This window comes from Varroa destructor, unplaced genomic scaffold, assembly GCF_002443255.2.
Source record: "Varroa destructor unplaced genomic scaffold, Vdes_3.0 BEIS01000001.1, whole genome shotgun sequence".
In the NCBI taxonomy this organism is placed as follows: Eukaryota; Metazoa; Arthropoda; class Arachnida; order Mesostigmata; family Varroidae; genus Varroa; species Varroa destructor.
This window is the reverse complement of record NW_019211454.1, coordinates 772700-786799: the sequence shown is the minus strand read 5'-3', so window position 1 is coordinate 786799 and position 14100 is coordinate 772700. Positions and strand designations below refer to the sequence as shown.

Genomic DNA, 14100 nt, shown 5'->3' with positions numbered 1-14100 from the left:
CTGTTTTATGTACCGTCGTATATTTATGTTTTGGAAAATATAAAAGTAGCAAGGGTATCAAATAGCATCCGAAATATAAATTGCATGCCTAAATATAAACAACATAATATCTAGGACGTTACCATACATTTGAAGTGTGAGTTGACTCCAATCTCATCAAATCGTATTCAAAAGAACAGTTTTTCGCTAATTTCAAACTATCTTTTGCTCAAAGTCATTCAAACTATGGCAGCATATAGAATAAAACCTTGACTTACATATTTTTTTTAATGATTTCAATATAATTATTTCCTTAATCTGTACATACTTTTCATGATAATTCTTCATAGAAGTGAATACTATCATATAGAGTTTAACATTATAATAAGTTTATTATCATTATCATCACCGTTATATACAAAACCAAAGCTATTACCCTTGTATCTGTTTATAGGCGTTTGTGTATATCTGTCTGTGTATTTAAATTTGTTTCAGTCGTCGCCCTGTTGTCCCATTATTTTGTCAGCATTAGCTTTGCAATATCAGCTCGTAATCATTATCTGGTTTACATCGCCATGCTCTACTACGATATATAATCACCACTAACAGCATCCTTTATTTACTATCAATACACTTCGGCCGCAAGAGCCTACTAATATTTTCATTAAAAGCGATGTATAATAAAAACACACATTTTCCAATTTACTCTTGACCAGATTCGATAACAAGCTCGAAATATTATTAGTTTCGCCAATATTATCGCCAAATAATAATAAAATATGAATTATGCCAACGGATCTTCTTTATCTGCCTTATCTTTAGCGACTTAAATAGCGAAAACTCTATTGAGAGAGATTAGTAATGATTATTATAATGAAATGGCTGTTTTTCACCTTATTGTCATGATCCCATGGTGAATCTATAATTAGCATGTGCAGGTCTATGACTTTTGTCACGACCGCACCATCAGTATGATTCTATGATAAGAATTTTATTATTTTCTCAATTTCCAATCTTGTGTATCGTCACTGCGTCCATAGCATCCCTATATTATGCTGCCGCTAATTGATAATTACATATACTTTCATGTTATATAATCACCATAATTAACATCGATTTTTAATGACTGAACAGAGTTAGATTTAGATTTGCATTATACGTTTGACAAGACTAATTATCTTTTTCCTTATTTTCTTCTCCCTTCAAACTTTTACTATCTTCTTGATAGATATCGTCACGGTTCTGCCAGCAGTAATAGTTCGCTTTTATTAGCATCGTGGAAGTATTCTTACGAATCAAATAAGAAGTACTGACTACGCTTATATTTCGCAGAAATTCTAATCCGACACCATATGCAATAAAAACCAGTTTTCCTGTGTTTGCCCAGATTCACTTGACCGTCGTTAAATTTCGATTTAGAATTTAGCTTATTCGACTCGTGATGACAGACGATAAAAAAATTCTTCTCAACTTGTAAAGTAAAACGGGCGACTGTGCATACAGGAAATATTCTTTCCGTGTCTCTAGTCCGCTACGATGGCGTAAGAAGTTAAATATGAAACACTGCGAGGTACAAGTTGAAGGTTTGTGAAGGAAGGGTTGTCGTGTACATTTCTTCTCTTCCATTACTGAACCCTTTCATTCTTCATAATACCTATACAAACAACTATCCGTGTATTCATTCAAGAATCAATTCATTCACCGTGTTCCATCAGTTTCTGCAGTTCTTCTCATTTTACATTGCATCATTTCATTATTACACATTCTATCGTTGTGTGACCATCATATAATAAATAGCTTTTTCTATTTCCCTTATTCAATGTTACTCTCGTTTTCGTTTTTTGAACAATTTTCATCAAGCAGTTTGTAGACGAATACAATGCACAGACCTCATGCCATTTATTACACTCGATCTCCGTTTCTGTAGTATAATAGGAATAATTAATAATAATACCTGCATTCGTATATACCTATGATCATTGCACTATTCGGTAACCCTTCATTCTTCATTTTAGCTCTAATTACTATATCATATCTTGAACATAAGTCTAACTTCGTTATCGTTAATAGTGTCCTTTAAGTCATTAACCATCACATGATTTATCGAATTTTACTAGTTTACTATTTTACTGCTAAATTTGCTCTAGCTCTCCTGCATTCTGTGTCTGATAAATATCTTTGTGACGATTCTCTAATTCTGTAGCATGTTTATCTACATCGAATGAGATACATTGCAGTACATACTTCTGTCTGATGCTTCCACTAGTCCTAAATGACTACTGAAGCTCTCAACACACTGCTATAGATCGAAGTCGAAAACGCTAGCTTTCCCGTTTGACTCTCGACTGTTTATATTATATCTGTTTTAATTTTCTCCTTTTCGTATAGTCGCTGGATTTAGTAGGAAAAACGGTAAACAATAGAAATACGTATACATTTAAGAATAGTACAAAAGGGGTACTAATAAGCTTTTCTACTATTTTGTACTTGTACAAAAAAAAAATAAAGTCAGTGATATTATAGGCATTGATGTAATCTACGTAAGTACATATCAAAACTGCAGTTACCCATTATTAATAAGTGGTTGTAGAGTTGGTCAGAAATGTCCTGCAATCAGACCAGATATATATTCTTGCGCATCCTTTTGTGAAACATTCTGCGGTTTTATTCCATACTTAATTTATGGATCAAGGACCTGCCATATTTAAGATAGTTCGAAAGTAATACCCGCGCTGAAACAAAAGGGTATGTATATTTTAGATGGTAGTGAAGTGTAGTAGTTTTAGAAGTGTTTGAATGAACGGTACGTTGTCGTAGCACTTGCGGTTATGACAAGTCGGTTAAGCTGAACCGCGATGCCGCTAACCGTTTCGATAATTAAATGACATGAACAAGCAATAAATACCAAGTGTAATTACCCGGTTTTTTCTTGTTTAAAGTAGAAGATAAAACGTACGTTTGTAATGGTCTCATACAGTTATACTTAACGTCAAATGCCAAAGCTAAGTTGTATTAACGTATTCGACGAAAAGATTGAGGGTCTTTACAGTAGCTTACTAACGAAGTTTTCCGCGTATTCACAGATCACAGTACTACATAAGCTCGATGATATTTTTTAAATTTTACTATACTCCAGTGCCGAAGCGCATAGTTTCTCATGTCGGCGTTAAGGAATGCGTGAATCTGCGAGTATAGTTGTACCAGATGGTCTTGTTTACTACTGTGATGGTACGTTGTTGCAAATCGTCAATAGAACCGTAAAAAAATAGAGAACAATTATTAAGGAAAATTTTTGGATAATTTTTAAGGATAATTATGGCAGCAAGTCTTGGTATTATTTACTGTTACGGGGCATTTTCAAGATATTCAGAGTCCAAAAGTAACTTTACGTGTTACTTCTCTACGAAAAACACTTCAATAGATAAAAAAAAAAAGAGTATTCAACATTTGCGAGAAAAAAAACTTATAAAACGAACTGGCACAACACTATGAAGTCAGGTAAGTATATTTCTCTGTAAATAGACCTTAACTTTCTTTAACAATATCGCGAATTCTTAAGAAATTATATTAGACAGTTCCACTCGATGTCCTTTAGAGTAGCATTGCAATTCACTCAATAATTACTCGAGTGTTACTACCTGCGGTATATTGAGTACAACTCTCTACATTACATAAAACTAGACAACACTTCGGATGTTATTAAAAATGTCTAATACATTTTTATGGTTCTCGCTAACATGCAGAGTAGATATTCATTCCAAGGTAATTTATGTCCTAGTAGTATCTAATTTACAAGCGTGACGACTATACGTTTGGTTCTCTTACATCTTGCTTATTCTAAGATTACAATGGCTTTTCACATTTAATTAGAACTATACTGAAACCAAGGTCGATTGATTATTTTTCTTAAACAGTATCCATGATACCGACATCTTGTACTTCTCCCACGTAGAACTAACATGCTTTATTCGCCAATATTCAATCGTTATTTCTATATATTATAGCAGTTAGTGTTGCTTTGTATTTATGCATTTGCAATTGAGGATGGAATGTCCTTTCCATTTTTGAGTTAAGCTCTTAAGTCAACCGGTTCTCTTGTCTCTCAGCTATTCTTTCTCGAATGGCTGTAATTTGTCAAGAAAATCTTCCTATTCATATGTAATATCCCTCTCCAGACGGCCCCAGAGTTTCTCTAAATGATCGTAACAAATCCCTTTGACCGGTTGTTTTGACTTTTGAGACCTTGATCACGGTTTGACAGCCTTTTCCCTAGTTTCAGGTAAAAAAAACCTTGTTGAACAGGTTGTCGTTCGGTCTCGTTTTTAATGCGAACTCAGTTGGCCAAGGTTCGGTGGCTTTTTCGAAAGCTTCCAAATTTCTTAAATAAGTTTTTCGTTAAGGCCGAGTGGAGAAAGTTTTTCTATTGAGATTTCATTGAAGTCAGCTTTCGTTGTCTTGTTCTGTAACATAACATAAACGGAAGCCACACGCTAATGTTAGACCTAAAACGATTCTAAAGAGAGATTAAGAGAACATCGACTCCAGTGAAACTCCATTAAAAAACCCCAAAAGCTACTATTCTATTACCACAGTATGCAGTGTAACGTAATTTAGTCGTTATTGAGTAAGATCAGACATATTAGGACAGTTGTATATTATGACTAATAAAATGTTAACAAAGTGTAAACCTGGATTCTTGTCGATAGGACGTGTACTCGAACCACATCACGTTAGGAATCAGCGTCGTATCTCGCAGCAGCAGCAACTCACTGATTCGCCTGACGAATTTTACGATATACAATAAACCCTGTTAAGTAAGTACTATTCACCTATATAACGCTAGCCGTAAATAGTATCAGAACGACATTTCCTTCTCCCTTTCATAACGACTTAGAAGACGTGGAGCTAAATCTATATAAATAAACCTCTTTATCCACACGTATTGAAAAGAGGCGAAAGGAAATAATTGAAGCTGCATAAGCTCAAAATTATCTCTTGCTACTAAAATATTTTCAAACTCGTGGTGCTTTCTTTACAGTTTCTGATTTATTATTCAATGGAGATAGCAGCCCAGATAAAATAAGCTCTGAGCTTTATGGAGTTCACTCTATTGCTAACAATATTTGTTCTATTAATAAATTTGTCAGCAAGTGACCATGATTATAAGATACAGTAATTGTTTAAAAGAGTATGGACTGGCTGAACTTCGCGGTAGAGCATTTGGGCTTTTTCCGCTCATTTTGTATCAATTGTCTTTGTCTGTGTCTTTGTAATTCACTGAATAGATTCCAGTTCATTTCGACGACATTTTATCTTTAACCGTAAAGAAAGTGGAAAAAGCAGACCTTATGCATTTTGCAGAAGACGAATAGGAACGGACTTACTAATTTATTTTAAGTTTAGTTTTCCAAACTAAACTAAGCGTCAATAAATTAATTCACGCGGGTATTACAAACCGCAGACAAAACGAAAGATAAAACTAGTTTTACAGCGGTCTAGTTAGTTTTAAAGCATTGTAATAAAGAATTTTAGTTACGAAGGCTTCCAACAGCGCTAAAGAACGAAAATATGGGAGCAAACGAGACGGCATGCAGGCAAATACTACGTTATTGAGGGTTTTTAGAAGTAGAGTCAGAACTCGCACAGAGCATCTGATGGGTTGTTCACTACCCCAATACGCTTATTTACATTTGGTTATTTACATTTTCGATAATACTGACTTGTGTGCAACTTTTCCAGTACCCTACATATTTAATTGACCTGACCTCCAACACTGTCTTTCGCCCCAGATTTAAATAGAACATATTTTGCTTCGATATTCTGTCTTAAACGAACAATAGTGACGCTTTAAATAGACTAATATTGCAAAAGTTGCATTGCGAAAACGACATGAATATACTGACCAAAACTTTTTCTTTTTCAGCCATATTTGATTTCAGTTCAAACTTAAACTCTAAGCCGACGGACTATGTACTTATTAAAATACATATAATTGAATAACCACGCGAGAAAGAAAAGTAATACCATGAGCAGATATAGGGGAATAGTGGTGTGAAAACGCAGTGCGTTAATGCGAACCAGGCGCACGCGGCCAAAGCTCCCAATGCTCCTCCAGCCATCACCTGGGCTAACGTGTGGTACTCAAGATAGACGCGCGATGCCGCAACAGCTCCTGCCCAAAAAAAACCTCCAGCGATCAATAGATGCCGCCAAACACCTTCCCACACGGAGTTATTATTGGAACCATGATGCAGCCTGAAATCGTCAAATAGGAATTTTGCAAACAGTGAAATCAAATACCGAAAAAAGAAACCACTCATATGATTAAACGTATATAATGCAATATAACCACAAAGATAAGTATTTACTATTTCGAAGTTATTTAGAAGGCTTAGAAACGTTGATAACATTTGAACTACTTACCATTAGTAGACAATATTTAGTCAACATTTAAGGCTAATGACGAGTATAAGCCGATCATGAGTATAAGTGAGTATTGTCATAGTATCATATGTTTAGCGACAAATGCATCATTTAATGCTAAAAATCAAATCTTGATAACTTTCTGTTAAGTTTCTGTTCTGTGAAAATAAAAGCGTTGGAAGAGTCTGCCGAAGATTGGTGAAAACATTGGGAAGGAAGATTCTCAGCGAAACAATAGTTTGTCATTACTGCAACCTTTTTAAGACCGAAAATTGAGAGATCGAAAAAATCACAGTGGTAATAACTGTATACACTGTAGCTGAAGTGCAAATGCAATACAATAGTTCAGGATAGAAACGCAGGTGGTGCACTTTAAACACAACTTGCGCAACAATCATCTGCAAAAAACCTGCCTGAAGTACATCGTCACTATAAAAAAAGATAGACGCCGGTCTGTATCCCCTACCACAAAAGATTAGAGCGTGAGAATGATATCGAACGGGAAAGAAAACAACTTCGATGGCAATGCCAAATGGATTCGGGTATAATCTGGTGCTCACACTTGCCGCAGCCATCAGGTGCTTTAATTACTACAAGATACAGGCCGAAAAAGAAAAGGGTCAATGTAGCTAGATATCGCGAATTCCTGAAGAATCTCATGAATGAAAGGCACAACAATCGACGGTGAAATTACTCAATGACAACGCACAACCCTTCAATCGAATCGAGCATGACAGAACCAAGTGGCAGCTTCAGCTTTAACCATTTTCAAAATGCAATCTGTTTGATTTCAATTGCTTACGTGTCTCTAAAACGATAGGTGATGTAACGGATCTTTTAACTTTATAACTAGGTAAGATATGGTGTACGAAAATCGCAAGTTCACAACCGCTGAAAAATTGCCAAAGCACTGTCTTCAATGTGTAGAAAATGAAATGGAATACACACAACATTTTCTAAAACATCATTGTTGTACTTTATGTCGTTCTAAAGCCACTCAAGTTTTTGGACTAGTAGTTTCAGACAACCTTATTTAAAACACATTTAATATGATATTTGGCTTCTTTACACAGGAATGTTTATTGTTATTGCCGGCAGTAAGTCTTACCTGAAGGTGATAAAAAACATGAGATAGGTTGCCACAAACCACATGAACTGGGAGTGGCTTGAAGGCATCCCAAACTCCACGGTCATCTCTTCCTGTCGCTTCAAAGGTCGAGGTTCCCGAATTAAGTGCTTCAACGTGTAGTTCATTACCTCATTTAAGAGTATACCGGAAGAAAACGTTATCTGCGATGGAATTAGCCAACAAACGTAAAGAAAACATTAAAATATGAAACGTGTACAATGAAAAGGCAAACAACATTTACTATCAAGCCAAACTCTAATTCAACTGGATGCTTTACACGTTTATTTTTCTTTGAGCAAGGTTCATTAATGTAAAAGACCCTTAACAATACTGTTTGATCACGCTGATCAAATGGTACAAGTCGCTTTCCACGTTCGATTTGAAGTAAATGCGTGAAGCAATTATGAATACAAGAAAACAGTACAATAAAGTCGCATTAAATGAATTGGACTGCACTTTGGTCACAATCGAAAAAAGACTGTAGTTAAAGGGCTGCTCGTTAAATAATAAATGCTCATAAAATTATTTAATGTTAATTACGCCAAACATTATAATAGGCACTGATACGAAAGCCACAGTTTTTCGCTTACAACAGTTCGTTGTCCAACAAACTCTGTCGAGCCGCATTTGCGGTAAAAGGAAATGCAATTAACATAAGCAGGCTTCTACTTTATTATTTTTTAACGTTTTAAATGACTGCCTTTTCATCTATATTGTGTTTTAACACAGAACACAGTACTAATCTTTTTCCATACTTATTTTGTAAGTATGGAAAAAGATATAAGCATTTTTTTGCATAATGCTATCGGGTGACTTTGACATTGTTATCTGCCTGTTGTGTGATTCAACATACAGCAAAATGTAAATTTCCTCAGTGAAAAAGGAAATGACATTTTATAAATCACAAAGCTCTCGTAATGAAGAGAATCTTTCTAAATCTGTTTTGTCATTTGTTCATTAGTTAGCAAATCTTACCGTGTGCAAATCTCTGCGAAAAAGGATGAGCGTGAGCATGCAAACGGCAATCCCCAATGGGGACAGTGAGATGAACGCCAATAGCTTCCCAAGACTATCACCTTCAATAGAATAAGAATTAATACTTTCAATTAGACTTCAGACAATCAAAGGAAAGGTTACAATGCACTAAGGGCTAGTAAATTCTGACAGCTATGTCCTCATTTTGCACTATACACATCAAATGTTATATAAAGGTGCACATCTTATTATCCTCTTACTAACCAAGTAGTAAGCCTTTCTTGATATTCCTTTGTAAATTTAGTAGCATATATCAGCTGAAAACAAGTCGAAAAAAGAATATATGTACGTATATATGTTACGGTCAAACCTAAAAATAAAGAAACAGTTTCTAGCTCGGATGGTGGAAGCTTTAGCCGTTAGTCTCAGATAAGCGGCCAGTTGAATCGCGGTAAGAAGCAAGCCGGTTATAAGTCAGAGCGCCGCAAGAGGCAAGATCCCGGAGCAGCTATTAGTATCGGTAGTGGCGTATGCTGGTTGCTAGTCTACATGGTCGTCGGTATTGAAGTAAAATATATACACATGCAACTTATTTCCCAATGCAATTGAGCAACTACAATTACTGTTTATGCAGAAGATGGTTCTATAATGCGAATACTCAATCACACTGCATGATGTTCATAGAGAATGATTTCGTACTGTTTATTCAGAGAACTATAACCATCGCACCTGTGCGCTGAGGGGTTAAAATAATGCGAACAAGGCAATGGAAGTCAACTGAGGCAGAAGTTCCTCGAGCAGTACCTATACGATGGCAACAAGGATGAAGGAAAACGTAACGGATTGCTGTTACCCAATATAATTTTCTGTCAAATTGCCTTTAGTCACATATTGACACATATTTTGTTGTAGAATTATAGTATAGTTAGATAAGACATGCAGCTGATCCGTAAGTCCGTAAGCAATAGAATTCCAACTAGCGGAGTAGTTTTCACAACTTGCTAACCACTTATGATTTTCGAGTAACATGTAATGTTTTATTTCGATTTATTCTACTTATTATTAATGTTGAATAACCAAATTTCGTCTATTGAGTAAAAAAAAGTGCGAATCTTGACTCCGAAAAACCGATCTTTAATAATAAAAAATATCTTTAGTAATACATATTTATTAGCCTATTTGTAGTGCCAATTTCTTTTCATTAGCTTCCAAGCCGACATTTAGTTTGCGTTTTAATATTTTGAACAATATTTAGTTTACTCTAGCTTAAGTTAGCACAAAAACGTTCAAGTGTTTGACTTTTTAGAGCCACGTCTTGAATATATTTGGAATCATTAAACGAACGTTTTTTTCACTAGAAACAATTTAGCAGACCGACTCTGACACCTAAGCAGTAAATGTAAAAAGCAAGACCATATATAGCGAACGTGAGTTGTAATTGATTAAATTGCCTGGCAAAAAGCAACCGAACTTCCAATCACTGGACTGCTTTTATCATTAGTCCGTTATAGGGGCAAGACTTAAATGTTTCGCCTTTTATGTTCGGAATTACCGTTAGCTACGATGTTAGACGGCTCAACACGAGCATTGCGTTTAATCATCGTGTCTAACATGCGTCTCACATTTATCCCTAAGGTTCAAGAGCAGACTCGTGAGCCATCATAGTGAATCAATGAACCATCACAAGGTTTCACTGCGGAATTTGTATATTGTAGTCAAGACAAGCAGTTCGTTAACATTCAGAAACTAAATGTCTTTAATTTTAAAGGTAGGTCGTATGCGTAAGTAAGTACGCGTAGGTAAGTAGCGGAACCAGCAGTCAGGATGTATAATACGTTAACTGAAGCAAGATTTTAGCTGGGAGCACGCTCAGTTAGCCCCAAGATGTTCTTGAACTTCCTTCAAAAATTTTTTGAATGATACATTTAAAATCCAAAAATCTTCTTTCTGACTACGTCAAAAAATGCAGAAGGTAGTCAGTACAATCAGTCATTAAAATATTAAGATCACGTACCTTTTTTAGTGTTTAAGGATGCATAAAACCTCAAGGCATACTTGCCACTTATGATATACGCTACTTTCAGAACAACTTTCCAGCTGGCAAGCCAACGAATTCTAAGCTGCTGCAAGTAAATTGTAATTTTTAAAAGTCACTATAAGAACTATATATCTAAATATAATTTATTAATTCCATGTCTCTCTTGGAGATAGTCAACTCAGTTAATCATTTAATTTAATCATCTTGTATTATATCATCTTGTCTTAAATCAACGACTCGCAACCGAGCATCACTTGGAAATCAGTCAAAATGGCCAGAGGCGCTTTGTCTGTTAGTTCTGCTACGTTGATCCATTTGTACATTGTTTCTTCGTATAACAAAAAAGGGTCCTTCGATAACGATAGTTCTCAAGTTGACGAAGCTTTTACCCCTCTTGATAATTTTTCACCAGTACTCTGATAAAAAGGAAGAACTGCTAGTAGATACTCAGAAAAACCAGTTCAGTAATTTTATATTTCCTTGGTTTATTTCAACCTAAGACGTTATACAAGATAAAATAGCATGGTTGAAATGTCGCCTTTATTGCATACCGCTATCATATGATCTGAATCTCACAGATCGAAAATACACAAGTGACATACAGGTTCAATGGCTTGCTCTTTATACGCCTTCGGTGACAGATTTAAAAATAGTTGTTTTTTTGTTATATTTGAACGGATTGTATTGTCATAGATTAATATTTGTAATTTCATGCACATATGAATACACTAAAAAATTTTACTACATATATGTTCGAAACATTGTGATACATTTATAAGAATCTTTCATACAAAAATAATTTATAAATGTTCGAATTCTATTAAAAATGAGTTGACAATGACGTATGCTTTTTATTTAAATGTTTCTAATTTTTTTGTTAGGCAATACATTAGATTCAAGAGTCAACCTCTTTCTAACGCAGACTAACTTTTGAAACAACTGGATTTAGCATCTTATTAGTTATTAAAATTAGTTAACAAAAACAGGTGTTCGAATGGTGAGAAATATACCAATTTGTGAGAAGAGAATGGTGTAACTTTTGGAAAATCTTTTATGTCAAACATTTTTTACGTCCGCTTGCCAATTGTATTGACTGAGCCTGTAAATAACTGAACTAAGATAGGTGAATTGCGCATTGACATATGAACATTTCATCCAAAGGTGTATTAGAGAACTTTTAATCATCAATGCATAGTGAGACTCATTCTAAATGGGTGAATTATCTTATAAATAGGTAGATCACATTTGTTACATCATGCGAATTTGTATCACTTAGGCTTACCGTTAATTCAACTATCTTCTAAAGTTTTAGGCTAATTAGAAGGACGAGCGTTTGAACAAATGTTTAGTGTTACGTGTGGCGTATTTAAATATCTTTATCATTTGATTAAATAACTTTATATGTATCAATTACGGCACGACGCTTGTAAAATAGAAGAATTAAAGCGTGGATTTGCAGGTGATAGATAGGAACATCTTACCTACCTTTAGGGTATTGGACGTGGGTAAGGCTGAACGAACTCCATTCGATAACTGACGGACTGCTAGGCAACTGCCCGGTGACCACCTCCATGATTCCTTCACTGGAGGTGCTTATCAATTTCGTCCGCCAATGACAGGCACTAACAAAAACTAAATAAGCGAATGGCCGCTGCACGAAACAATCAACGCCAGGCCCTCACTTCTTCTCTACACTAGAGCCTTGTAGCCTTTGTGGTTATTACTAGTTTATTCAATTCGAAACTGATTCTTTTTATTTTTGCTGCTATAGGCGGTCCTACCTTGATTCCGCTAACGACCTAAACAATGCACAGTTAAACCTATTACCTGATAAACAACAGTTGATTAGCTAAATCGACCTGAATCAAGCCGATGTTCTCAAATCACGCAGTTTTGGTAAAGAACAACTGTTTTACAGAAATTCTCACAGTATTTCTTTCAGGTCGCATGAAAACTCTCACAGGTAGGCACGCGCACATGCACATATATAAGAATGTAAGAGGCATGAATTAATGCCCTGCTGTTCTGTACATTTTATTACAAAAACAGACACATCATATACAGCTGATTCGTAGACGTTTTTTCTGGTGCACCGTCGAAGTTCGCTGAGACGATTGCGATAGACACTATGTCAATTGATCTTTCCTTCTATCTGTTGATCGGTAATGACTTCCTTCTTCTCGGTTCTCGAGCAATCATTTAACATAGGGAATACAATCTCGTTTTTGGTCCTAACAACAAAAATGTGATAACATGAAATGTGTCCTTTCCCTTTGACAGTAACCGCCGACCGCGAAAAAGCGGACACTGTACTGTAGCGTCGAATACCACTCTTTCAACTCACTGTTCAAAATTTCACTTCCTCGACCACGATCACCATGACTATTATTCGCTTGTCAGAGCCTTTTCAGAATTTAAAACTCTCTCGTCACTTGCAGAATGTTAACTACCATGTTCCTCTCCTGATGAGGTCGTTCAGTGATATTTCTATAAAATCGCGTTTGTTTTTTTTTTCGTTGAAGCTATATTACTCACGAAATCTTGTTACAACTAACGTTCATGCTGTTGTTGTTGTTTCCCGTGTTGAGGCATAGTCGTTTTATTCTAAATTGACCGCGGTCTCCTATCGGGCAATACGAATTGGCAATGGACGAGGCAGCACGGATCAGCGACAATTCGCTTACTGTAAAGAGAGACGACAACAGTATACGGGGCGATCAGCAAAGCAACAACCTATGATATCGTAAACGTCGTCTACTCCGACTCAGTCGCCTGTTCTGTCTTCTTTCAATACGGCGAACGACGATACGGCACGGACAGAGCACGTCAGAGGAGGCGCTGGCATAAATGTAGTACTCACTACCAGTAGCGGCCACTAATCAGCCGACAACATAGACTGTACAATATAGGCAGGATAACAGACTCTTGTACAATAAGAACGACGCATCGTCACTCAGCTACCTATCCCAAATACTTACTCATAACACAGACTTTCACCCTGTAGTACTCTCTCCCACCCCTGACGCGCAGCGTCGTAGCGCGATGTTTTATTTGATTTGTCGTGACTTACCTCCGTTTAATGACGCTCGGCACCGCTTCAGCTAGTACTATTATGACTATGAACCTTTACCTGAAAGCTATCTTTAGTACTTTTAAAAATACCTTTCATTTCAGTTCGGAGCGGTGATGTCGATGGCATTCACGGATGCTCGAAGTCCGATGCAATTGCAAGCGAATTTCAACTTGTCGAATGCGTGCGGTCAATGAATGGATGAATGACTGTTTACCGCCAACCGTTATTCCAATGATGTGGGCGGCTAGCTTGAAATGGGAAAGGAAAAAATAGCAGCGGCTAACGACGGCTGTATTGCTTGATAACAAGAAATTATCGCCTTTGAAACCTGTATTAGTATGTTCGAATGAGAGCTACTGAAGAATATAAATAGTTATCACTATAATATGTTTTTATGTGTTTCTAAGATCATAACATCTTTGAATTCAGTTTATTTTTTTTTGTTGTTCTCAGTTTTGTCGTGAAACCATAGGGTAGTTCAAG

At 36.0% G+C, this 14100-nt stretch overlaps 1 protein-coding gene across 5 annotated transcripts; it reads right to left on the bottom strand.

Annotated features, from left to right (window-relative positions):
* Positions 1 to 346: 346 nt before the first annotated feature.
* Positions 347 to 13861, bottom strand: LOC111253160 (dolichyldiphosphatase 1-like). 5 transcript variants are annotated; one of them, XM_086989008.1, is made up of 8 exons: positions 13707 to 13861; positions 12030 to 13227; positions 8771 to 8823; positions 8507 to 8607; positions 7511 to 7692; positions 6004 to 6234; positions 4668 to 4757; positions 347 to 4439 (listed from the first exon to the last, which is right to left on the bottom strand). In XM_086989008.1, the coding sequence occupies exons 3-8, from the start codon at positions 8814 to 8816 to the stop codon at positions 4400 to 4402; spliced, it is 690 nt and encodes a 229-aa protein (XP_086845134.1). In that variant the 5' UTR covers positions 8817 to 8823; positions 12030 to 13227; positions 13707 to 13861; the 3' UTR covers positions 347 to 4399. The 5 variants fall into 5 exon arrangements, with proteins under 5 accessions (XP_086845134.1, XP_022667917.1, XP_022667935.1 ...); XM_022812182.2 differs by lacking the exon at positions 8771 to 8823; XM_022812200.2 differs by lacking the exon at positions 8771 to 8823 and having other exon boundaries at positions 13615 to 13748.
* Positions 13862 to 14100: the final 239 nt, after the last annotated feature.